Consider the following 26758-nt stretch of genomic DNA (forward strand, 5'->3'; position numbering starts at 1 on the left):
GCATAAACTCAAAACAAAATTCAACTTAGCTGAACAGGAACTTGAGGCAGGAGAATGCAACAAAATGCTACTGATACATTGTTGGCCGGCATAGGACTAACAGCCAAGCAGCCTTAAATAGGAAACTCCCCTAATGGGTGGCAACAGGTGAGCAGGGATAGCAGAAAGCACACAAGTGACACTACCATCAAACACCACCGGGGGAGCCCACAAACAGAATTCACAACAGGTAATTTTTTAAATATATTTATTTGTGTTAATCATTTTTGAGATATTATATTACTACTTTATTTTTAATACAGATTGTTATATGGAAAAAAATACATTGAAGAAAAAAAAACCTGCTATAAACAATAGGTCATTTTGTCATGAGGCCTTCAGCGTAACCTCATTATAATGTGAATTTTGCAGGTGATTCATGTTCCGTCCTGAAGGTTTAGAGCTGGAGTGGCCTCTGCTGGTAACACCTAGTACTGCACAACAGATGGAAGCATTTTATTGGTTTCGCCAGTAGGTGTCAGTAGCGCTCAGTGTAACGGCATCACAGAGAGATAAGGAGACGTAATATCAGAATCTGGGGAGATAGGGAGAAAGTACAAATACAGGAGGAATATATATATATATATATATTTACATTTTCATGTTTTGCATAGTTCATTATTTTTACCTTCAAAGCAGCAACCGAATAATAATTATTGCAGATGTGACTGAGGGTTAATAATGATCTGTTGAAAAAAGAAAAAACAGCTCCGACTCTAGGGGCATTGTAGCACGGAAGCCAAGGGATCAAATGTAGAAAACATTCAGCATCTTAAAATGTCGATGTTTATTAGAAAACGAAGTACAAAGTTCAATGCATAGACAGTCTTGAATGTTTGCATTGAATTTTCTAATAAACATCACAATTTTAAGAAATTGGATCTTTTTCTACATTAATAATGATTTCCCGATCTAAAATGAATATTTTCTGTGTGTATAAAAAGTGGATGTCACGCTGTGTTGTCCAGTCCTGCCCTGCATTGTAGACTAGTCTACAACGTGGTGCTATCACAGGCGCGGCTACACACGTCGGTCGGCATGGGGTCTCTTGGGCCGTCCCGGGCCGGCCTCCTCCCACTTTAGGACACTGGTTCGCTCTAGTTCCCCCAGTGTCACAAATACCGGAACCTAGTGCAGCGCCCCGAACGGATTGGCACAGAGCAGTCTAGAACCCCTAGACTCAAAGCGATCCAACACTCAGCCTCCCTTGGTGGCCGGGATTACAGGCGCACGCCACTGCGCTCGGCGACGTCACATGCTGCTATTACTGCCTAGAGGCTGCAAGGAGCCGTGACGTCATCGGGAGCCACAGCGCCATCTAGTGTCTGCAGGATGAAACTGCCATAAAGTCAGTAACATAAGTGTAGAGCTGCATGTGTTAGTTTATACCTGTTAGCATGTACACACCGTCACTGAGTGTGAGATTGGTGGGGGCAGACACCCATTCATGTGAATTTCAGCTGATCGGTGGCTGTGACCCCAACTCATCTCATATATCGATGACGTAACCTGTGATCTCGTCCCTGGAAGCCCCCTTAACCGATACAGATAACTCTCCCACCCCATCCCGCCCAGCACCATGACCGACAGTTGTCAGGATCCGCTGCTACCAGGCCACATAGAGCCCACATTATGGCTTCTGCACAGATTGCTACTCAGCTCTCCCAACTTCCTGAGTGGCATCTGTAACAGATCTCTACCCACTTAGTGACAGTAATGGTGGGCATATTAGTCGTCACCCAGCTTTCTGAGAAACAAATGTGAAAATCCATATAGTTTAATGTGTTCAGGCGGTGAGTTTCTTCTATGGCAGCGCTCGGGTCTTATCTCCAGAGAAGACAGTGCTCTGCTCTATGGAGCAGGTTCGGTTCCGGCCCTGCGTGACAGGAAGGGGTTAAACAAGAACGCCGGTCTGTATAAGAGGATCACTAGGGTGCGTGCTGACGTCACCCCGGAAGAGGAAGTGTATGAAGTGGTGGAACGCAGGCGGCGTGCAGGTACTGCTCCTCCGTGTATGGCGCTGGTTATGGCTGCTGCTGCGGCGGCTCTCTGCGGACGGCTGTGTGTGGGGTTTATCTTTGTGGCCGCCATTACCGGAGACCATTGGATTGTGAGGGATTTCTTTCAGTGTTTAGTGCTGCTTAATCCCCCCTGCTGTGTGTTTGCTCCTTGCATACAAACCATCGGTATGAAATCCAGCTCTGTGACCTGGCCTCCTTATGTAGGCCTGAAAGCTGCCTATGGTCTGCCAAATACAAAGCTACTTCTACTACTACTACTAGCGAGTGCTGGTCTCCTGGGTTGTAATGGTGGAGATGGAGTGATGAGCACATCCAGACTTCCTATCTAGCCCTTTATAATGCTTCAGGTATCGGTGGGAATAAGTAACATGATGGTTTTAGGAGCAATGTTAATGGATTCCAGGTTGCTGTACAGTTCTGTAATAGTGTGGATATAAACTACCTTCTCAGATCCAGATACCCTGTCTTTGACAAACCAAACAAACCCCTTGTCAAGTGTACAGGTTTTGTCCAGTGCTATGGATCCTGCTTAGGAGGGTGGTTGGGAATAGCACAAGGAAGCCATTCATTTACTAGTGTCTCACGGAGTCATGGTTTTTGCACAAGACCTTAGATATATGCATCAAAATCTCTTTTTACCACTCTGTGGGGTTATAAAGAGTCGGCTTATAAATAAGTCTTGTATGAGAGGATTTAACCCCAACTGAAACACGGGGGGGGGGAGAATCCTAGTCAAAAATACATCATGTTAAATGTGCTATCATATGCTGAAGCTCTTTACAGATAATTACAGTCCCCATTGGAGATCCTGGAGGAAACACACTCAAGCACGGGGAGAACATACAAACTCCTTGCAGATGTTGTCCTTGGTGGGATTTGAAACCTGTGCTGCAGAGCTAACCACTGTCACCATGCTGTGATTTTTCAAATATCACAGTTCACCGACTGTGAACATACCTTAAGCCTCAACTTCCTTTCTCTCACCTGTTATTATGGTGCTTGAACCTCCTAGGTTCAAGCAACATATTGTAATCCGATTTCTTATATTTTATTCTTCTTCTTCTCCGCGTTTTCCGCAATTAATGCGGCCCAAACCGCTCGGCGCAGAGACCCCGTTCAGGCGGCGTTTCGAAGGCCTCGGTGGGGACAGGTGTGCTATGACTTTTATAGTCGATCCGATATGTAGATTTTATTTAAATCGCATTTTAAAAAAAAAATTTCCCATAGGAAATAATGGCGAACTTTCCATTACCCCGAACTTGACCTTCCAAAGATGGCAGCTATGCAAATGTACGGTGTCCATTTTAGGACATGATCATTTATCAAAGTCAAACATCAGAATAAAGTGACTATGACACCCTCTCGTCCCGTGTGTGAAAAGTAAGTGCCCCCCCCCAGCCCCGTGTGTGAAAAGTAAGTGCCCCCACGGCCCCGTGTGTGGAAAGTAAGTGCCCCCCGGCCCCGTGTGTCAAAAGTAAATGCCCCCCCGGTCCCGTGTGCAAAAGTAATGGCGCCCCCGGCCCCGTGTGCAAAAGTAATGGCGCCCCCGGCCCCGTGTGCAAAAGTAATGGCGCCCCCGGCCCGTGTGCAAAAGTAAGCACGCCCCCGGCCCCGTGTGTCAAAAGTAAGTGCCCCCACGGCCCCGTGTGTCAAAAGTAAGTGCCCCCCTGGCCCCGTGTGTAAAAAGTAAGTGCCCCCCCGGCCCCGTGTGTCAAAAGTAAATGCCCCCCCGGCCCCGTGTGCAAAAGTAAGCACGCCCCCGGCCCCGTGTGCAAAAGTAAGCGTGCCCTTGGCCCCGTGTGCAAAAGTAAGCACGCCCCAGGCCCCGTGTGCAAAAGTAAGCGCGCCCCCGGCCCCGTGTGCAACAGTAAGTGCGCCCCCGGCCCCGTGTGCAAAAGTAAGCGCGCCCCCGGCCCCGTGTACAAAAGTAAGCGCGCCCCCGGCCCCGTGTGCAAAAGTAAGCGTGCCCCCGGCCCCGTGTGCAAAAGTAAGCGCGCCCCCGGCCCCGTGTGCAAAAGTAAGCGCGCCCCCGGCCCCGTGTGCAAAAGTAAGCACGCCCCCGTGTGCAAAAGCAATGACACCCCCGGCCCCGTGTGCAAAAGTAATGGCGCCCCCGGCCGCGTGTGCAAAAGTAATGGCGCCCCCGGCCGCGTGTGCAAAAGTAATGGCGCCCCCGGCCGCGTGTGCAAAAGTAATGGCGCCCCCGGCCCCGTGTGCAAAAGTAATGGCGCCCCCGGCCCCGTGTGCAAAAGTAATGGCGCCCCCGACCCCGTGTGCAAAAGTAATGGCGCCCCGGCCCCGTGTGCAAAAGTAATGGCGCCCCCGGCCCCGTGTGCAAAAGTAATGGCGCCCCCGGCCCCGTGTGCAAAAGTAAGCACGCCCCCGGCCCCGTGTGCAAAAGCAATGGCGCCCCCGGCCCCGTGTGCAAAAGTAATGGCGCCCCCGGCCCCGTGTGCAAAAGTAATGGCGCCCCCGGCCCCGTGTGCAAAAGTAATGGCGCCCCCGGCCCCGTGTGCAAAAGTAATGGCGCCCCCGGCCCCGTGTGCAAAAGTAATGGCGCCCCCGGCCCCGTGTGCAAAAGTAATGGCGCCCCGTCCCCGTGTGCAAAAGTAATGGCCCCCCCGGCCCCGTGTGCAAAAGTAATGGCGCCCCCGGCCCCGTGTGCAAAAGTAAGCACGCCCCCGGCCCCGTGTGCAAAAGTAATGGCGCCCCGTGTGCAAAAGTAATGGCGCCCCCGGCCCCGTTTGCAAAAGTAAGCGCGCCCCCGGCCCCGTGTGCAAAAGTAAGCGCGCCCCCGGCCCCGTGTGCAAAAGTAAGCGCGCCCCCGGCCCCGTGTGCAAAAGTAAGCGCGCCCCCGGCCCCGTGTGCAAAAGTAAGCGCGCCCCCGGCCCCGTGTGCAAAAGTAAGCGCGCCCCCGGCCCCGTGTGCAAAAGTAATGGCGCCCCCGGCCCCGTGTGCAAAAGTAATGGTGCCCCCGGCCCCGTGTGCAAAAGTAATGGCGCCCCCGGCCCCGTGTGCAAAAGTAATGGCGCCCCCGGCCCCGTGTGCAAAAGTAATGGCGGCCCCGTGTGCAAAAGTAATGGCGCCCCCGGCCCCGTGTGCAAAAGTAATGGCGCCCCCGGCCCCGTGTGCAAAAGTAATGGCGCCCCCGGCCCCGTGTGCAAAAGTAAGCGCGCCCCCGGCCCCGTGTGCAAAAGTAAGCGCGCCCCCGGCCCCGTGTGCAAAAGTAATGGCGCCCCTGGCCCCGTGTGCAAAAGTAATGGCGCCCCTGGCCCCGTGTGCAAAAGTAATGGCGCCCCCGGCCCCGTGTGCAAAAGTAATGGCGCCCCCGACCCCGTGTGCAAAAGTAATGGCGCCCCCGACCCCGTGTGCAAAAGTAATGGCGCCCCTGGCCCCGTGTGCAAAAGTAATGGCGCCCCCGGCCCCGTGTGCAAAAATAATGGCGCCCCCGGCCCCGTGTGCAAAAATAATGGCGCCCCCGGCCCCGTGTGCAAAAGTAATGGCGCCCTTGGCCCCGTGTGCAAAAGTAAGCACGCCCCCGGCCCCGTGTGCAAAAATAATGGCGCCCCCGGCCCCGTGTGCAAAAGTAATGGCGCCCTTGGCCCCGTGTGCAAAAGTAAGCGCGCCCCCGGCCCCGTGTGCAAAAGTAAGTGCGCCCCGGTCCCGGGTGTGCAAAAGTAAGTGCGCCCCGGTCCCGGGTGTGCAAAAGTAAGTGCTCCCCTGGACCCGGGTGTGGAAAAGTAAGTGGCCCCCCTGGTCCGGTGTGTGAAAAGTGCTGCTGTAAAGCTGGCAGCGCTGTTCAAGCACCATGTATTTCCTTCAGGAAATGCCCATCTAGTTCCTATATGAAGTTTGAAGCACAGGAGAGCAGTAGCTGAGACGAAGGGCAGGTGCAGATGACTATGCTCTCATCTCAGAGAATTGGGTGACACTGATCAGACTGTGATTAGAGTGTGATCTGATTCTTTTGGAGGGCAGCAGGACACCTGCTAGAGTCTGTATATTCTCCTTGTGCTTGTGTGGGTTTTCTCCCACACTCAAAGGACACACTGATAAGGAATGTAAAGAGCTGTGTAGTTAATGGAGCTAAATAAATTATATAAATGAGAAAAACCCTTTCATTCTATGGTTTCCACGGGCCCATTGATTTGCATGGATGAATATGATCCAAATACCGGATCAAATGTTTTGTTTTTTTTCCTTTACACCGCCCCCCATCCCCCGGTTGGACTGGATTTAGATACAACTTTTCAAAAATTGTGATTGGTCTGTACTTAAAAGCAAAATGAGACACTGTTTTCATAATTCTGTCTTGACTCTTTACCAGGTCTTGCAGCAGAATGCCCAGACATGCAGGTATAACCCTTGGTGTCGCCTCTCTGGTGGGTACTACAGTTGGATGTCTTGTTCTGTGGAAGCTTATCAATCGCCGGAGGCAGCAGCTGTGTACTAATGTTGACCACAAAGACTTGTGTACTGCGTTGGCCGCAGAGATCCATGGATCGGATCAGAAAGTGCATCAATCTTTAGAAAGAGAACGATCTGTGTTTTCTGTGGAAAAACTTCTGCAGGCTCCAATAAAAATAGTCTCTAAGGCTGAAGAATGGGAGGCGGTGTGGCCTTCATTACAGCGAGACCTTGACGAATACCCAGTACTTGGGGTGGACTGCGAGTGGGTATGTTTTCAGATGTTTGGGCTCTCCTAGCCATTGTTGCTACCGTACATCTAAAAGTTTTGAAACTTTCGAGTATAAAATATTTATCTTCAATTCCCCAGCACATGAACTTTGACTTGCTTACAAGTTCATTTCTAATAGTGCCTGCTTTGCCCACTTTATATTAGTCATGCAGTTTTCCCCCACCCCTCTGTAGTAATCTGGCTGCATTTACTGGGCACATGTTATCTAGACAAATTAGGCCAACTTCGTAGTCGGCGTTGTCATCAGCGATGTCCCTTTTCTTGGCATGTCAGTATGCAGTTGGAAAGGTGCATGCGTAGACAAGGCACATTATTCCAGAAAACTGGAAAAACTGATTTGTGGCCAGATCACAACTGAGGGGATACGTGACTGCTGTAAAGTGAGCAGAGAAGGCATGTCTGCAAATGTAAGTTAATTGATGTGATGAATGCTGCCCATTTCAAGATGTTACTTTATCCTTTACTATACCTCCTTTTAAAGGTAATCTGTCAGTTTGACAAACCCTCCTAAGCCGTGTGTGTGTTCTGTTCTTCCCTCCCCAACACTGCCTATGAGATCAGCTGAAGGTATTGGTTGTAATGGTGCCATCAGCTGTGCCTGGAGAACAAAAGTGCTGCTGGAGATGAGCCTAAGCTAATTTCTGCTTTACTATGCAGTGAGAGTAGACTGTCAGTCATTACATGTCTCACCCTGGTAACATCGCTTTCATATAAAATGAGCTCTGGAGGCAGATTTTCTGGCGATCTGTGTTCAGTCCATGGATCCCGAACAACTCATCTAAATACTAGGAAGATGTCCTTTTATTCATCTTCTATGACAATATAGACACCTTAACTCTTTCGACCATAGGTATTTTCATTTTTGCATATTCCTCTTCTGCTCCCCTTCCCAGAGCCATAACAATTTTGTATTTTAAATCTTGGTTAGTATGGTCATTTCAGGGCTTTTTTTTTTTTTTTTTACCTTTTGCATGCTTCAATAGCCTCTATGGGAGACTAGAAGCTGCACTACTTCAATTGCCTCTACACACAGGTGATGATCACATCGCCTGTGTAGCAGAAATGCTCACTTGCTATGAGCGCCACCCGGTTCTCATAGCAATCCAGCTATTACAAACCATCGGTGACCCACGATCATGTGACGGGGTCACCCATGGGCAGGATTAGTGATGTGCTTCTGGTAAGCACGTTAAATGACGCTGTCAGAAATTGACAGCAGCATTTAACTAGTTATCAGCCGCAAGTGGAACACTATTCCACCTGAGGCTGTTGCAGGCACATGTCAGCTGACATGAGCCCGGAAAGGTGCAGACTCGGCGCCAGAGCCCACAACAAACAGGGGGAGTCCAACATCGGCATACTGTTACACCCGATGTCGGGTTGATCCTACTGACACTCCCTTTTAAAGGATTATTCCAATCTTCATAAATGAGTACTGCAAGTGCTTGTAAATGCAAGCAATTTTCTGCTTATTAAAACTTTCAGCCGTTATTGAGATATTGAATGCCGTTCATGCCCAGAAATACTACCTACTTGCAGATATAGGCTTAATTTGATGGTAAAATGCATAAAAGCGAACCTGTCTGCAGGATTTTGACTGTCAGGTTGGCAGTGTTAGGGTATGTCTCCACTGTCCGGAGACGCGGCGTTATCGTCGCAGCGGCGAAGCCGCTCGGCGATAAGCCCCGCCCCCTTCCTGGGACGCGATGGTGCCGGATGTGTACAGTACACATCCGGGATCATCGCACCCCTCGCCATAGGGCCCTGTGATATACCTTGCGGGGACGCTGCGTCCCCGCAAGGTGTACGGACATGCTGCGTTCTGAAAAGACGCGCAGCATGTCCGGAGTCGCAGGGCCTCCGCGTGCGGGTTTCCACGCAGAGTGGAGACGGGATTTCATCAAATCCCCTCCACTATGCTGGAACATCTGGACGCTGCTTGTTTGACGCTGCAGCGTCAAACAAGCAGCGTTTACTGACCGTGGAAACACAGCCTTATACTGATTAAAATGATACCTGGCGTGAAGAAATCAGTCTTGTGGTTTTTGTGTTAGAAGTTTTCGTGCTCCTGGGCGGGACTGTAGGCAGTGTGATCTTCCTACTCTAAGCCAGAAAAACCAAGAAGAGACCTGCCCACAGGCTGCCCCAAAGCACAGTCTGTCTCTATGATGAGGAACATGTTTGTGCTTCAAGGCGGCCTGTGGGTAGGTCTCTCCATGGTTTCTCTTGCTTAGAGCAGGAAGATCACTCTGCCTACAGTCCTGCCCAGAAGCACAGGCATCTCATTAGCTGAAAACTTCTAACGCTGATTACACAAGAACCACAAGAAGGATTTCTTCACCTCAGTAGTGGCTACAGCGATAAAATTAACCAGTATCCTCCCTGCAGCGGTTCTTTCCCAGTCATATCTGGGTACAGGGAGTTATGGTGACCGTGGCTGTACTCCCTGCACACTACTAGGCAGCCTGTATGTGGAGGGCAGGCTCTCAGTGCTGACAGTGATTGCAGCGCACTCAGTCTCACAGTATAGAGACTGGAAGGGAGTTTATTTTCTCTGCAGGTAGTGAAATTGGTCATGCCCTAAAAACACCCTTAACATTGTTTATGGCTTGGTGCCTTGGATACCGACCTCCCCTGCTAGGCAGCAGAACACGTGCACTATTTACGATCCCTATTGCTTCTGGAGAGTGATAGCAGTAGTGGTCTGTCATATTAATGGCAGTAAATTGCAATAGTGCTTGTTAAAGCGCTCTGACAATATCCATCTATGAAGATGAAACTAAACTTATTTTTAAAGGGGGTTATCCAACTTGGCGATGACTCTTCTGCAGGATTGTATAGCAAAAAAGTCTTAAATGATTCTAGTCTGAAAATTCACATGTAAACTGTGGCAGCTCTCTCAGGGCAGTGTGACCTTCAGCTGGACCTCAAATTCTGGTATTCTTGGTGCCTCTTCTGATTACTAGGCCCCTACGTGTGTGTGTGGTTGTGTTTTTTTGTTAAAGACCTAAATGTGGACACTGCCTCTAGAGATGATTTGCTCAGCTGTAGTAACTGGCTTTGTATGGAAACTCTGTACTACATGAATACGTGGTATGCTTCTTAGAATGAATCTCAAATATTAACTTATGCTAACGGCCCATTGTGACCCTTCATCTTATCTATTTATTTTTCAGGTGTCTGTAGATGGGAGAGCAAACCCGATTTCCCTGCTACAGATGGCCTCCCACAGTGGCTTCTGTGTACTGGTCCGTCTGCCTCGCTTGGTCAGCACTAGCTGCAACATTCCCAACACCTTAGTGGCTCTTCTGGCGTCCAGTAATGTTCTGAAAGTCGGTGTAGGTTGTTGGGAAGATGCCTCCAAATTGATGAATGAGTATGGGCTCTCTGTGAAGGGCATTGTTGACATACGCTATCTTGCAATGAGACATAGGTAGGTGTCTTTTACAGATTTGTATTCACTATTGATCCAAGCAATTGTGTAAATTGGGATTAGCCAGTTACATAACTGGTTATTTACTGTACATGGTATTAGAATAAAACTATATTTCTCATACAGTTCATGATGCCACAGTAATATAAGGGTAACTTAAGTCAAACTGGAGTTAGTATATAACTTTATCAATTTAAATGTGGCAAGTATCTTTTGTTCAGACACAAACTACCAGATTTTTCAGATTGAGACACACTGGACCATAAGACACACTTGGGTTTTAGAGGAGGAAACTACAGGAGAAAAAAAAATGAAATCAAAATGTGGTCAGTTCTGTACTAATATCCCCAATCCTGGTAGGCATGGTCTCCCTCATCCCCATCCTGGCATACATGGCCCCTTTCAGAAAAAAACATAAAAAAACCCACAAACCATTCTGCTTGCCTTCCCTACGCTCCCTCGCAGCGTCCTGTTCTGATGGCAACAGCTGATTTATGCTTCTAAGCATCACATGGCAGTGATGTCATACCCTGCCTACAAGCCAAGGACAGCTGCTGGAATACTTGCTGCTCCCCACGCCTGGAGTGTGTATGGAGAGCAGTGAATATTCACTGAGCTTCAATAGTGGGCACAGTGTTGGCTGCAGCTTCCTGGCATATGTGTGCCAGCTACTAAAGGGGATTAATATAATGAGTATTCATTTCTCTTCAGCAGCAGGTACAGGAGTTGCACCCCCCCCCCTCCATTTTCCTCCACTTTTTGTAGGAAGAGTGCCTCTTAGTCTGCAAAATACAGTATATAATGTAACACTGAAAGATCTTAAAGGGGTTTCCAGACTTGCTATGAGTATGTAGTCTGACTGCAGACTTCTGAAGCCTTACAGTTGCCACAGCCTGTCAGGATTTTCTGGTGATAAGCAAGCATGTGATTTTCAGACTTTATGGCCACATTCCTACTAGATGGTCTAGTTGGTATGAGCCTGTATGTACCGTATTCTTCGGACTATGAGACGCACCGGACCATAAGGCGCACCCCAAATTTGGGGTGAATATTGCAGAATTTTTTATTTTTTTTATAAGATGGGGTCAGTCTTAGTGTCCGAATTTACAGTATCTTACCTGAGGGCTGGCGGTGGCAGAGCAGGGTCACAGGAGGCATGGTGTCGGCAGAGGTGGGGTGATGCGGTGTGGCGTGCACCTGAGCAGGGTCCCTTCCTGCTTAGGTGGGTGACGCCACAGCCTGGTGTCCATGGGGGGGGGGGGGGGTTCCAGCAGTGGTGTGGCGGCGGCAGAGGTGCGGTATGGCGTGCGCAGGGTCCCTTCCACCGGTGAGGTGACGCAGCTGCCCGGAATGCAATGTGAGCAGCAGAGCCGGGCTGAATATCGGTGGCGGCGGCCATCTTCCCGAGGCCGTGCGTGTGCAGATGGAGATCTCGGCGGCCATTTTCCTGAAGCCGAGATCTAAATCTGCAAACTCAGCTTCAGGAAAATGGCCGCCACGATCTCAATCTGCACACGCACGGCCTCCCGCGGCCATTTTCCTGAAGCCCCGTGAAGCAGAGCACTCCATCTGCGCACGCGTGGCCTCGGGAAGATGGCCGCCACCATCAATAAACCGGTGATCAACCCGGCTCTGCTGCTCACATTGCATTCCGGGCTGCTGCGTCACCTGACCGGTGGAAGGGACCCTGTGCACGCCATACCGCACCTCTGCCGCCGCCACCACACCACTGCCGGTAAGCATGCATTGCGACTATTAGACGCACCCCCCCAATTTTCCCCTTTTTTTGGGGGGGAAAAAGTGCGTCTTGTAGTCCGAAAAATACGGTAAATCATACTTGTAGTCAAATGACTGCCCTTCGTCGCCGGAATCCGAGAATGCTGAGAGCTTGTGGGTACAGTCACATAGTAACTGGACACTCAAACCAAGCCTGATCCATGCCTCTTAAAAGGACTCACTCTGTGAGAATAGGTTTTTAAGTAACAGGTGTCACTGGCAATCTTTCTACACTGTGACAAAACGAAGTTCTGTTTGTTTTACCCCTTAAAAATATAAATATATATATAATTATTTTATATTTTACCTTTTTATTTTCAGGAGGGACATTTTTCAAAACAGCCTGAGTCTTAAATCGCTGTCTGAAACTATCCTGTGCTATCCTCTGGACAAATCTTTTCAGCTTCGTTGCAGTAACTGGGACGCCGAGGAATTCACACAGGACCAGGTATGTGTTTATATACCCCTTGCATAATACATCTATCAATTATTTTATTTATTTTTTTTGTCATCTTGCCTTTGATGTGACTGTCACCAGAATTGCCATCTAATCTTAGAGCAGCATAATGTAGAGGCAGAGACTGATTCATGTCCCTTACTGGGCTGCATAGGGTAATTTTGATTTCCTGCTGGTAAAACTGATGTTTGTCACTAGAGGACTAGTAAACTTGCCGCTGTATAGTTCTCCATATTCATGAGCTCGGTATAACCCCACCACAGATTAGCAGTCTTTTGCCTTTGCACAGTGGCATTCCGAGCACTGCTAGATCTGCAGCAAATAAACCAGTGATTTATTTATTTTTTTTATGAAAATGACAGCAAGCAGCTCAATGACATTGCTGTTATCGGGGTCTGTACCTCTGACATTATGTTGCTCTAATGGGGTAGCAAAAACCTGGTGACAGATTCCCTTTAAGCTTTTCAACAGTGTGGGTGAGAAACTTTAAGCATCTTAAAACTGCAGCCGAGTTGGTCAACTAGGATCCTCTAACATTTTTTTTTTGTTTTGTTTTTCAGGTGTTTTATGCTGCCAGAGATGCCCAGGTTTCTGTAGCACTTTTCCTACAGCTACTTGGCTTCTTCTCCTCTGATTCGACCCCATGGGAATTCATTCTGAGCAAATGCCAAGGGCTGATTGATGTTCCGTTTAAAGGAAAAGGTGTAAATGGAGATATAAACATCATTCCCAGACAGAAGAAGGAAGGTCTTCTAGAACAGTCCAGCACAAATTCTCAGGGCGATCCCCGCAAAAATAAGAAGAAACCTCTGGGAGTGGGATATTCTGTGAGGTATTTCAGTTTGACTATCACAGAAGAATTTGATGGTTGATAAGTCCTATACTAACCCTTGTATAAGTTTATGTACATAAAGAAAATCTTGCTTGTCCAGATTTGGTGACCCCTCTCCAATGACAATGTCCATTCCTAGATGCAGACAAGCTCAGTACACCTCTGTTCCTTACTCTGTAACAAGGGGTACTGCTACTGCCATATGACTACTTGTGCATGCACTATTTTGCTGTATGAGAGACCTTAACACAGAGTAAGGGCTCATTTCCACTTGCGAGAGAAAAAACGGTCCGTAATCTGGACCGAAAAAAAACGGATGTAATGTATGCGATTGTTATGCAAGTGCAAAATATATATAATTTATTTATTTTTTTTAATCAGATTGCACTCGTCTGTTTTCCTCGCAAGTGAAAATGAGCCCTAAAGCTTGAAAACTGTTGCTCACAAACATCCAGATTTTTGCTATAGGCATGTTTTGGAACACTAAAGCCCAGCTACGTATCCATATGTTGGTTTGGTGTCTAGAATCCCTCTCGACATCACAATCCCATGTGGCTGATTATTTCCCCAATCTCACTTGTTTTGTTTTTTCTTTTTCTTTGGCTTCTTTCCTGCCAAGAGATCATCAGGTTTTGCTGCAGAAAAAAATGCTGAGAACACCTGGTGTGAAATTGCCCTAAATGCAGCTCTTTAGGTCAATTCTCCTAGATCTGCACACATTTAACAAAGCGTAAAGTGATGGCCTGTCCTAAAGTTATAATCACTTTAAAACCAATCTTGTTCTCTTAAACAGGTTTTTCCAAAATTGAAAGTGATTTTAAATTAATATATGTATAGGTGCTTCTCACAGAATTAGAATATTATCAAACAACTTATTTCAGTTCTTCAATACAAAAAGTGAAACTCATAGTCATTACAAACAGTGATGTATTTCAAGGGTTTTTCTGTTAATGTTGATTATTATGGCTTACAGCCAATGAAATCCCAAGTCATTATCTCAGTAAATTGGAATAATTACCAAACATCTGCAAAGGTTTCCTAAGCATTTAAAAAGGTTCCTTAATCTGTTTCAGAACCCTCCCCAATCATGGGGAAGACTTCTGACTTGACAGATGTCCAGAAGGCAGTCATTGACACACTCCACAAGGAGCGTAAGCCATAAGAGTTCATTGCTAAAGAAGCTGGCTGTTCAGAGTGCTGTATCCAAGCATATTAATGGAAAGTTGAGTGGAAGGAAAATATGTGGTAGAAAAAGGCACACAAGCAATTGGGATTTCCACTTTCTGGAAAAGATTAAGAAAAGGCCATTCAAAAATTTGAGGGAGATTTACAAGGAGTGGACTGCTGCAAGAGTCATAGCTTCAAGAGCCACCACACACAGACGAATCCAGGACATGGGCTACAAGTGTCGTATTCCTTGTGTCAAGCAACTCATGACCAATAGACAACGCCAGATGTCTTACCTGGGCCAAGGAGAAGATCTGTACTGTTGCTTAGTGGTCTAAGGTGGTTTTTTTTCAGATGAAAGTAAACTTTGGGACCTAGATTACCAAATGAAAAGCAGAGTCTGGAGGAAGAGTGGAGAGGCCACAATCCAAGCTGCTTGAGGTCTAGTGTGAAGTTTCCACAATCGGTGATGGTTTGGGGAGCCATGCCATCTGCTGGTGTAGGGCCACTGTGTCTTAGCAAGACCAAAGTCAGCACAGCCGTCTACCAGGAAATTTTAGAGCACTTCGTACTTCCCTCTGCCGACAAACTTTTTGGAGATAGAAATTTCTTTCTCCAGCAGGACTTGGCACCTGTCCACACTGCCAAAAGTGCCAATACTTGGTTTAAAAACAGTATCACTGTGCTTAATTGGCCAGCAAACTTGCCTGACCTTAACCTCATAGAGAATCTATGGGGTTTTGTCAAGAGGGAGATGAGACACCAGACCCAACAATGCAGACAAGCTGAAGGCTGCGTTCAAAGCAACCTTGGGCTTCCATAACGCCTCAGCAGTGCCACAGGCTGATCGCCTCCATGCCACACCACATTGATGCAGTAATTGATGCAAAAGGAGCCCTGACTAAGTATTGAGTGCATTTACTGAACATACATTTATTCGGACTCCCATGACAGCACCACGAGAGAGGGGATCCGCCCTTCAGGAACAGGAAACCTACAGATACGTGGGAGAGGTGCCGCCCTTTTGTATCAGTTGGTTTCCTGTTCCTATAGGGACTGGATCCTACAGAAGGCCCAGGCCGACTCCGGTAGCGAGGGGGTCTCCTACCTCGGCCGGTGCGGAGTTCCTGGAGGCATCACGGTGGTCCTGGCAGGGCTGCACGTCAGTGTTGCTGGCAGCAGGGAGCGGTGGGCCAGCGGTCTGTCTCCAGCCGGCGCCAGGCAAGTATGTGCCCCTCGCTGTGTTCCCAGGGTGTGGGAATGCGATTCCGGGGGGCCGTCCGGGACACCGCTGTCTGTCCGGATGTCCCGCGCTGCTCTCGGCGCCGACAGGAAGCGCTGGGTGCCGCGGTGTTGTCTAGGGGCGGAGTCGGCGTGTGTTGTCGGGGTTGCCTCGCATGCGCGGTGGCTCCAATATGGCGGCGCCCACCGGTAATTGTAAGGCAGGTCCTGCCTGTCACCTGCACCTGGGGGGGCGGCGAATCAGGGGGCAGCGCCAGGCAAATCTGCTGAACCGGAAGAGGGGGATATAAGCAGGCTCCAGGTCGGACCCTTGCTTCTGCCATTAAGCGTCAGGATGGAGAGTGACCATGAGCAGCAGGGCCTGCTGCCGGAAGAGACTCGTCAGAAGCCCAAAGCCAAGGACCATGCCAGGAAAAGTGACAATTCCGGTCGTAAAAGCTCCTCCAAGCAAGGATCGGACGCATCATTCAGAAAGGACCCCCCCCCTCGTATTCCGGTATCTTTTGTTTAATTTTTTTCTCTGCAGCCACTGGTACGTGATCTACGAGAAAGTGCACTTAGTGACGCAGTCCCCCTCATATCATTTATTTTAGGGGAAAAAGTGTATCGGTAAGGCTAAACAAAAGGAATGCACCCTCTGTGGAGTCCCCTTACCAGATTCATGCCCGAAAAAATTGTGTCCCCTGTATCCAGCAGACGGTGAGGTCTCAGGGGAAGGGTGGAGTGGCACTAAGTCTAGGAAGACTACATTGCCTTGCTATACTCCCTCAGGTAGCGGAAGAATCTTCCAATATGGCGACAAGCCTGAAGGAAATGATTAGGGCAGAAGTTAAGCAGAGTCTTAAGTCCCTATCTCAAGCCGGACCCTCAAAATCCAAAGGTTCCCGGGTCTCTGATTCTTCAGGGAATGATGATGGAGATGAGGGCTCCTACGATTCATGTTCCTCGACCTCCTCGTCGGGAGAATATTCGGGCCGCTTTTGTTTACCTCTTGATAGTTGACAAATTGGTCAAGTCAGTCAGGGGAACAATGGGCATTGCAGATCCCAAGCCGCAGTTATCCAAGGAAGAGATGATCAGTGGACTGGATCAGAAAAGATGTACATCATTTCCATTAAATGAGAAAATTCAGGAACTTATTCTTTAAAGAATGGAAGAAGCCTGAGAACAAAGGTTCCCTGCCACTAGCTCTAAAGTGTAGGTATCCTTTTGACGATCCAGCAGTCAATACTTGGGACAAGGCCCCTAAACTAGATGCAGCTGTGGCCAAAGTCTCCAAAACGAGCTTCGCTGCCTTTTGAAGATTTGGGATCTCTTAAGGATCCACTTGACAGGAAGGCAGATTCCTTCCTGAAGGGAGCCTGGGAAATGGCAGCTGGTTCCTCAAGGCCAGCAGTAGCATCTACCTGTACAGCAAGATCAATGCTGGTCTGGCTGGACCAGTTGGAATCCCAGTTAAAGGAAGGTGCTTCTTAGAGACGTTACGTTAAATGCTCTACCAGTCATCCAGGAGGCCGCTGCCTTCTTATCAGATGCTTCTGTCGACTCAGTGAAGATGGCGGCTAGAGCGGCAGGTCTATCTAATGCTGCGAGAAGAGCCCTATGATTGAAATGCTGGTCAGGGGACATTCAGGCGAGATCAAAGCTCTGCGCCATTCCATGCAAAGAAGAGTATTTATTCGGTCCAGCATTGGATGAATTACTAGAGAATGATGGCGATAAGAAGTTCCCCAATCTATACACGTCTTATCGTCGTCTCTTCAAGAAAAGATTTGGTCGGGGAAGAAAACGTACATTTTCACCCACTAGGGACCGATTTAGAGGGGAAGAAAGGCGTAGAAGAGGTACGGGACTTATGTTCCGTCGTTCCTCGAGGGAAAGGAAGAAGCCAGAACAATGACTAGAGTTGCCGGTAGGGGAGAGGTTGTTGGCCTTTTCTGCTGTATGGTCAGAAATCACAAATAGTAACTGGGTGCGATGCGTTCTCAGGGACTCAAACTTGAGTTTAATTGTATCCCAGGTTATAGCTTTAAACTTGCTCCCCTGTGTGCTTCTCCCATTGAACAGTCGGCGTTAGAATCGGAAGTCAAATCTTTGTCTGAAAAATGTACTGATAAAAATCCCAGATTCTGAAAGAGGTAGAGGATTTTACTCTCCTCTGTTTCTTATCCAGAAACCCGATAAAACTTTTAGGACCATTATAAATCTTAGGTCCCTCAATAGTTTTTTGGTCAAACATACCTTTAAAATGGAATCTATTAGTTCAACAATAAAGATGCTGTTTAAAGACTGTTTCATGGTAGTAGTGGCTTTATAACATGCTTACTATCATGTACCTATTCATACGGATTTCCAACAACTCTTAAGGGTGGCGGTTTTTATGGGGGGAATAGTTTGCCACTTTCAATATAAGGCACTTCCCTTTGGGTTATCGGCTGCCCCCAGAGTATTTACAAAAATAGTTGCGGAGGTTATGGCACATTTGCGAGAATCCAATATTCTCATTGTCCCATACTTGATGACTTTCTCATAGTGGGGAATTCAGCGGATCATTGCCTATCGCAATGGGAGGTGGCTAGGAGAAAACTAGAACATTATAGGCTGGATAATAAATTATGCTAAATTCCGGTTACAGCCCCTAAAGTTCAAAAGTTCCTAGGTCTGCTGTTGGATTCAGATACCCAGCAGTGCTGTCTTCCCCCGGATAAGTCAATTCAAATTCAGCATCTGGTGTTAAAAGCAATTGATAAACCCACCATGACCCTTAGACAGGCCATGTCCCTTTTTAGGGTCCCTGACATGTATTCCGGCTGTCATGTGGTCTCAGCTTCACACTAGACCTCTTCAAAAAGATGTTTTGAGGAATGATAGGGCCATAGGAGGGTCCTTAGATGAAAAAATAACATTGAACCCATTAACCCTTAGGTTGCTTAGATGGTGGCTAGACAGGGATAAATTAGCCGTAGGTGTTCCTTGGGTAGTAGATATAACTCGAGTGATAACCACAGATGCTAGCCCCTCAGGGTGGGGGGCTCACATGGGTGACATCGTGGTTCAGGGACAATGGGACTCCCTTACAACGACTTCATCCAACCAAAGGGAGTTAATGGCCATTGAATTATCGGTTAAACTCCTCATATACCTACAGGGTCACCACTTCAGGATCCTTTCGGACAGCCAGTTGGCGGTGGCCTATATAAACCATCAAGGTGGGACACGTTCCGAGGCTCTGATGCAGGTGGCAGATCGCCTTTTCCAGACAGCAGAGACACATTTTCTATCTTCAACTTCGCTCCACATCAGGGGAAAAGAAAATATAAAGGCAGACTCTCAGCCGCAATACCCTAAGGCAAGGCGAATGGTCTTTAAACAGGGACATCTTCAATCTGATTGACCCCATTTGCAGACAATCAGAGGTAGACCTCTTTGCCACCAAATGCAACAGAAAAGTGAGAATTTTGTTCCTTGAATCCCAGGGAGAATCCTCTGGCAGTGGATGCCTTCTGATAAAATGGGATTTTCAGTTGGCCTACGCTTTCCCGACACTGAACCTGTTGCCTCTAGTGGTGAGGAAAATCAGGGAGGATGGGGCAAAAGTTATACTGATTGCCCCGTTCTGGCCCATTAGGACCTGGTTCGTATGGCTCAGGACAATGTCGGTGGACGATCCTTGGGTGCTTCCAGACATTCTGGACTTGCTTTGCCAAGGTCCGATCAGCCATCCACAAGTGAAGGGACTCCATTTAACGGCATGGAGTTTGAGCGGTCGTTGTTAAAGGACAGAGGCTTCTCCCTGAATTTAGTAGATACTCTCAAGAAGAGTAGGAAGCAGGTTACAACTAAGATCTACTCTAGAACTTGGAACAAGTTCCTAGCCATATCAGACTTCGATATAAAAAATGGCTTGCCAAATTCTAGAATTTTTGCAGAAGGGATTGGAATTAAATCTTTCCACGAGTACACTAAAAGTACAAATCTCAGCCCTGGGAGCCCTATTTTCTTGTAATATTGCCAACAATTATTGGTTTTCGAGGTTTATTAAGGCTGTGGGTAGAGCTAGGCCCATACATAAGAGTATGTGGGATCTTAATCTAGTCCTTTCATCTTTGACAAATGAGCCCTTCGAACCCCTACAAATCAGCCTCAATAAAACTACTATCCCTCAAAACAGCTTTTCTGGTAGCGATAACATCTGCATGTAGGGTAGGAGATATTCAAGCACTTTCCAGGCTTCCCCCTTACACTGAATTCTTGCAGGATAGGGTAATCCTCAGGCCGGACCCAGCTTACTTGCCAAAAGTATCACATTTCCACAGGGCTCAGGAAATGGTTCTACCATTATTTCTCCCTAATCCTTCTAACTCTAAAGAAGAGTCTCCATAACTTAGATGTCAGAAGATGTCTTCTGCATTATATCTCAGTCACTGATACTTGGAAAAAAGAGAATGCACTATTCTTATCCTTTCAGGGTCCTAGGAAAGGGTATAGGGTATCGAAATGCACACTAGCTAGATGGATTAGGGAGGCTTTCTCTGGCTTATACAGCAGGTGGGGGTCCGGCTCCGCAGAATCTGAGGGTGCATTCCACCCGGGCCATGGCATCATCCTGGGCAGAGAGATGTGGAGTATCAATCGAACAGATATGTAAGGCAGCCACATGGTCATCCCCTTCCACCCTTTTCAAACACTATTGATTGGACTTGGGGTGCTCCTCAGATCTCACCTTCCGGTTAAGGGTGCTGCAGGCTATAGTCCCTCCCTAAGGTAGCTTACATCTCTGTAAATCTCTCGTGGTGCTGTCATGGGCCTCCGAAAAACGCACTACAAGAGAGGGGGTCTGCCCTTCAGGAACAGGAAACCTACAGATACAAAAGGGCAGCACCTCTCCCACGTATCAGTTATATTCCAGAGATTGAGAGGACTACCGCGGTTAGTAGCGCATGATAGATATATATATAGAGAGATATATATATAGAGAGATATATATATAGAGAGATATATATATAGAGAGATATATATATAGAGAGATATATATATAGAGAGATATATATATAGATATATATATATAGATAGATATAGAGATATATATAGAGATATATATATAGATATATATATATAGATATATATATATATATATATATATATATATATATATATATATATATCTATCTCTCTATATATATATATATATATATATATCTCTATATATATATATCTCTCTATATATATATCTCTCTATATATATATCTCTCTATATATATATCTCTCTATATATATATCTCTCTATATATATATCTCTCTATATATATATCTCTCTATATATATATCTCTCTATATATATATCTCTCTATATATATATCTCTCTATATATATATCTCTCTATATATATATCTCTCTATCTCTATATATATCTATATCTATCATGCGCTACTAACCGCGGTAGTCCTCTCAATCTCTGGAATATAACTGATACGTGGGAGAGGTGCTGCCCTTTTGTATCTGTAGGTTTCCTGGTGCTGTCATGGGCTTCCGAAAAATGCTGCTACCAGTAAGTAGCTTAATGCTTTCAGTAGGCCAACATCTGATTATAACACCAGCTTGAAAAAGGATTTTAAAAAGTAATCTAATTTCCTGAGATAATGACTTATGGGTTTTCATTGGCTATAAGCCATAATCATCAACATTAACAGAAATCAACATTTGAAATAGATCACTCTGTTTGTAATGACTCTATATAGTTTCACTTTTTGTATTGAAGAACTGAAATTTACTTTTTGATATTCTAATTTTGTGAGAAGCACCTGTACATGTAAAACCTATTTCTCCTTCGCCTCATTGGGGGACACAGACTGTGTGTGTTATGCTGCTGCCACTAGGAGGCTGACACTAAGTGATACAAAGAAAGTTAGCTCCTCCCCTGCAGTATACACCCTCCTGCTGGCTCAGAGAACCAGTTCTTGCTTAGTCTCCATAGGAGGCACACGGACGGGTCTGCTATTCAGACCCAAAAACTTTCTTACCTTTACAAAGGACGAATGGGGCGACGGATTCTTTCATGTTCCGATCTCCCTGAACCAACAGGGGAGCACGGGAGCTTTACCTCTCTGTATCCTCTCCTGCGACGTGGGAAGCCACTGCCTGAGTTGATTCTAGGGGCGACAGGCCCATTGAAGGGCACCGATCTCTTTCCCCCCCCCCCCCCCTTCCCTTATCTGACGAGCACTAGAGTGGCACCTCCAGTATCCTCTTCTGCAGCCAGGACTATTGCCGTACATTCAGCCCTGCCCACCAGGTTTTACCCTCGGCTGTTCAGAGGCACATTCCAGCGTGGCGTCCGAGCAGCCCCCACTGCACCACCACTATTAAAAGCGGATGGTACAAGGAGGTGGACTGTTCCTCTCCACCTCCCTGCTAAAGGGGACGATGGATTGAGGGTTTTTTTTCTTTGTCCCTGCACTGTCCAAACAGCAGCAACAGCACACTTCTGACCTGCTGAACAAAGCTGCATACTGGGGTAAGTGCCGGGACTCGAGCGGTTGGAGGGCTCTGCACAACCGGCGTTTTTTTCCCTCGTTTGGCGCCAGCTGGCTTCAAAAATTTAGCCCCCCAGCTTCGGGTTTGTGTAAGCTGCAACCCGGAACTCTGCCCATGCTAGACCGTGCTTCAGGCTCCGCCCCCTTATTTAGGCGCCTCTCATTCAGGACGAGAACTCTATTCTCGGCAGCCATCTTCATCCTCCTGCCATTTACGGACACGAGCTCATCCGGAAGTGGCTGCTGCATCGCATTGGCGGTACTCGGTGCTGAAGACAGCGCTATTCCAGACAGGGGACCCAGAATCTCTGTAAGGAGAATCCTCTCTCCGCACCCCTCCCCCGCACGCACCCCGGCAGCATAAAGGGACTAGTGTTCCCTGTTTTTAATACATAAGACCTGCAATCTCTGGTTGTCCAGCAAGCTCTGGTCTTAAAAGTACGGGTCTTAAGGGTACATGGCCGCATTCCCTGGTCTTAAAGACGCATGCCCAGTAGTCGCTGGGCTTATAGGTGCATGACCAGCATTCCCTGGTCTTAAAGGTTCCCTAGTTTAAAGGGGGCACATTACCAGCATTCTCTGCTTTTTAAGTCATGACCAGCCAGAAGCCGGTCTCCTTTCCCAGAGTACTTATTTCAAATGAGCTCAGGAGCCCTCCGTCGCTGCCGATCCCGGCTCTTCCCAGAGTACCTAGTTCCCCTCAAGGGGCTTCACCTCTGGCGTAATCCTTGAAAAATGCCCCGGTCTTAAGACAAGTGAATACTGGTCATGTGCCTTTAAGGGCACATGATCAATCCGAAGCTGGTCACCCTAACTGAGTTCTGGAGCCCTCTGCCACTGATCCCAGTTTATCCCTGAGTACCTAGTCCCCCTCAGTGGACTTTGCCACTAACCGCAACCCATGGTTTCTCTGACCAAGAGATTGAATCCCTCCGTGGCTCAGAGTGCTCACAGGACCGATATATATGATCCCTCTCCTACATGGGAGCCGTCGGCTAGCAGGGGCCGCAAGTCTTCTAGAAAAACGTACAGGCATCTAAAAAACGGTAGTTTCATTTCCTGACCCCTACCCTATGATTTGCTGAGAACGCTCTGAATATGGATCGGATATTGCCTTGGATTGCCAAAGCTTCAGAACAAGGGACTTGCCTCTTTATATCATCAACAAATTGACGAGCAATTCACTGGACAGAAGCCTCTACGTGGGATGCCATACCTGGTCTGATTTTTAAGGGTGACGGGTCCTTTAAAGGGCACAGATTCCCCCCCCCCCCGCACCATCAACAGACAAGCACATGCAGTGTCGCCTCCATGTATCCTCTTCTGCATCCAGGCCTAACGCCAGACAACCTGCCCTGTCCACCCGGGGACCTCAACTCTAGGGATGTACAGAGGCACCCCCCTTTGTATCACCACTATTTAGCGGATGATGCAAGAAAGCGGACGATTCCTCTCCACTTTCCTGCTAAGAGGATGGTGGATCGAGGGTTCCTAATTTTCTACTCTGCACGACGATGGCAAGAGACGTTTTTTTTCCTGACCTGCTGGATGCAGCCCTGCATTCTGCCACTTGGCAGACTAACCGGGTAGAATTTCTTGTGGTATACCTACCAGTATCCCTGCCCGATGTATCATCAACTTAAAATACCACAGACGGTTGGCTAGCAAATCTGGTTCGTTCCGTCTTGTGGCTTCGGGTTCAGCGCTCTACCCTTCCTTAGCCGCCACATGGGTTGCTTGACCAATAGTCTCCTGGTCGGAGACCTTAACTACTTCGATTCACACAAGTAACCTTTCCCCGAAGACAGTACAGCTGGCCAATCAAATCTTCTGAGCGGGAGACTAACAAGGGAACAAGAGTTCCTCTGCTCAGCCATTACTTCAACAGAAAAAGGTGTAGTTTCTGGCATCCATCGACATTCGGGATTCTTACCCTCACATTCCTATTTTTCCCCTCTACAATAATCCCTTTGCCTTTCCATTCGAACAGCATTTTCAAGTCACGACCTTGCCCTTCGGCCTGGCTACCGCACCAGAGTGGTCGCAAGGGTCATGGCGGTTGTCATGTGCCTCTTGCACCGTAGAAGCATGGTCGTCCTGCCCTATTTGGTCGACTTTCTAGCCGCTCTTCCAGGACTACGCTGAGTCGTCTATCACTTGCGATACCCTATCACTTGGGCTAGCAGCTAAACTTAGACAAGTTTTCCTCATTCCCAGCCCAGCAGATCCTTTTTGAGGATGATCCCGCACAAGAAAGATGGTAATTCTCTCGAGTCAAAGTAGTGGCCCTTCAACAGGGAGCTCGTGCACTTGGTCACTCATTCCCTCGGTTCATTCGATTTCGCTAGGAGGGTTCTGAGGAAAAAGACAATGGAAGCAGTTTTTCACTCCGCTCGTTTTCAGCAAGTCAATCAGGCTTTAAAGGGTAGTCTTTGAGCTCCTTCCTCATCCAGAGTCTTCTCCTGGTCCAATTGTTGTTAGGGAATACCAATGCCAGCCTTCTCCCGATCATTGCTCTGGGGATCCGAACGGTACGGCTAATCCTACAGCAGGTCCACTGCCTTCAGGCAGGTCAACCATCCATCTTCAATTGGATAATGCCACGGCTGTGCCATACGTCAATCATCTAGCAGGTACCCACAATAAAGCGCCATGGCCGAGGTACCTCGCACTCTCTAATGGGCCGAGATCTACTCCAGGGATATGTACTGCTGAGATCACCGAATGATGGAACACTGGGCAGCAGACATATTCAGCCGTCAGGGTTTCTCCTCAAGTAAGTGGGAACTTCACTCGGAAGTCTTCCATCAGATCTGCCTTCACTGGAGTACTCCCAGATGTAGGTCGGATGGCATCTAAACTGAACACCAATGTACTCCAGTTCATGGTTCGGCCTCGAGATCCAAGACCATCGCAGTGCATGCTCTGTTTTTCCATGGTACCAATTTCCATAACCCCTCTTGCACGACTTCCGAGATCTTTTTGGAAGCAGGAAGGACCCCAGTGATCCTGGGAGACCCGCACTGACCATGTCAGGTTTTCTCGCTTGCGGTACTAGTATTTTTCCATCTTATTGCGACAAACTGCAAATATGGACTTTCTCGCAGGGAGTCTTCACCTGTAGTTCTTCCCTACCGCGTACCATTAGATCTGTGGGACCTTAATGGTCCTGGGGATCTTACAGTAGAGTCCTTTTTTTGATTCGGACAGACTTTTCGCTCCTTTTTTTTTTTTTTTTTTTTTTCCTCTGCGTTCTTGTCATCCTGATGAGTCTTCAGAGCTCGCCGCTCCGTTCTTTCAGACTTTTTTCCTTATTACCATCAAGGCAAGGTTGCCCTTGGGCCATCCCCTTACCTCGTTACCAAGGTGGTATTGTATTCCCACTGTTGCAGGGGCATCGTCCTTCTCATCTTTCGGCTCCAGTCCACAAAACTGTATGGGTTCTCCATAATCTGGAAGAATTGAGTGCTCTGAGTGGGTATGTATCGAGGATGGAGTCCTTCTGAAGGTTGTACACTTTACTTGGGCTTCCTGATGGTAAGAAGTAGGCTTCCTGACGGTCACAAGAAGGGTTTAGCCGTTTCATCAGCCATGTTAGCCTGGTGGATTCTTTTCACCATCCAGGAGTCCTTCCGTGCTAGATGTCAGCCTATCTCCCTGTCTGAGGGCTCTAGGCACCAGACGTCGGCAAGCACGGCCGCAAGCTTGCGAATTCCTCCAGTCCGCATCAGGGTGGATTGATTTAAATCACGCCGATTTAAATCATGATTTAAATCACGATTTAAATCAAAAGATTTTTTTCTATTTAAATCGGATCGATTTAAATCATGATTTTAATCATGATTTAAATCACTGATTTAAATCAAAAGGTTTTTTTTAATATAAATCACGATTAAAATGAGAAGTGAGAGCAGTGCGCATGTGCGCCCATAGTTACACGGACGAAACTAGGGGCAACGATCTAACGCCAGGGTGAGGGGGGGACCCCAAAGTAAGTAAAAATCTTTTTTGTTTTACTATATGGCAATAGGTAGGTGTTTAAAAGCAGCATGTCTTAATTGTATAAACTATTAATAGCCTCCACATTTTGTTCATACTGCCCCTTTAATTCCACACTTCTAGCTTGGTTTCACTTTTGGTTTAGTTTCTTTTTCCATTCAGTTGACATGCCCAAACTTGTTGGATAGTCAGCAGTACTTGGCTGTAGTAACAATCAAACTTCATAAGTGATCTGTGTGAGCCATGGCAGGTCGTAAGAGAGACCCTATTTGGGTTCATTTTGTTGAGATGCCAGCAGCAGATCTTGGAAAGAAAGGTGCAAGAGCAAAGTGCAAATACTGTCAAAAGGATATCCAAGGACTTGTTTGCCGTTTGAAATCACATTATGAAAACTGCAACCAGAAGGGAAATGAAGATGTTGATAGTGAAGTGTTTCTTTGGTCATCTTCATCACCGCACTTCTCATGATGTTGCCTCATTCACGCCATCAGGCCTTGCATCTCTTTGTTGCATCGTTTGCATTTTTGAACGCATGCCTGCCTTACCGATAGGCGAAGGAG

At 47.5% G+C, this 26758-nt stretch overlaps 1 protein-coding gene across 3 annotated transcripts in view; it reads left to right on the forward strand.

Moving 5' to 3' along the window:
- Positions 1-1904: 1904 nt before the first annotated feature.
- Positions 1905-26758, forward strand: part of EXD2 (exonuclease 3'-5' domain containing 2) — a 30346-nt gene continuing 5492 nt past the window's right edge. Inside the window, exons 1-5 of one of the 3 annotated variants that reach the window (XM_077263203.1) lie at positions 1905-2036; positions 6388-6736; positions 9936-10192; positions 12290-12416; positions 12986-13257. In XM_077263203.1, the coding sequence (XP_077119318.1) occupies positions 6401-6736; positions 9936-10192; positions 12290-12416; positions 12986-13257 (992 nt within the window). In that variant the 5' untranslated portion in view covers positions 1905-2036; positions 6388-6400. Of the gene's footprint in view, positions 2408-6387; positions 6737-9935; positions 10193-12289; positions 12417-12985; positions 13258-26758 lie in introns of all 3 variants that reach the window. The other 2 variants (XM_077263214.1, XM_077263224.1) reach the window with 2 other exon arrangements.

The sequence above is a fragment of the Ranitomeya variabilis genome, chromosome 1 (genome assembly GCF_051348905.1).
Source record: "Ranitomeya variabilis isolate aRanVar5 chromosome 1, aRanVar5.hap1, whole genome shotgun sequence".
Taxonomy (NCBI): Eukaryota; Metazoa; Chordata; class Amphibia; order Anura; family Dendrobatidae; genus Ranitomeya; species Ranitomeya variabilis.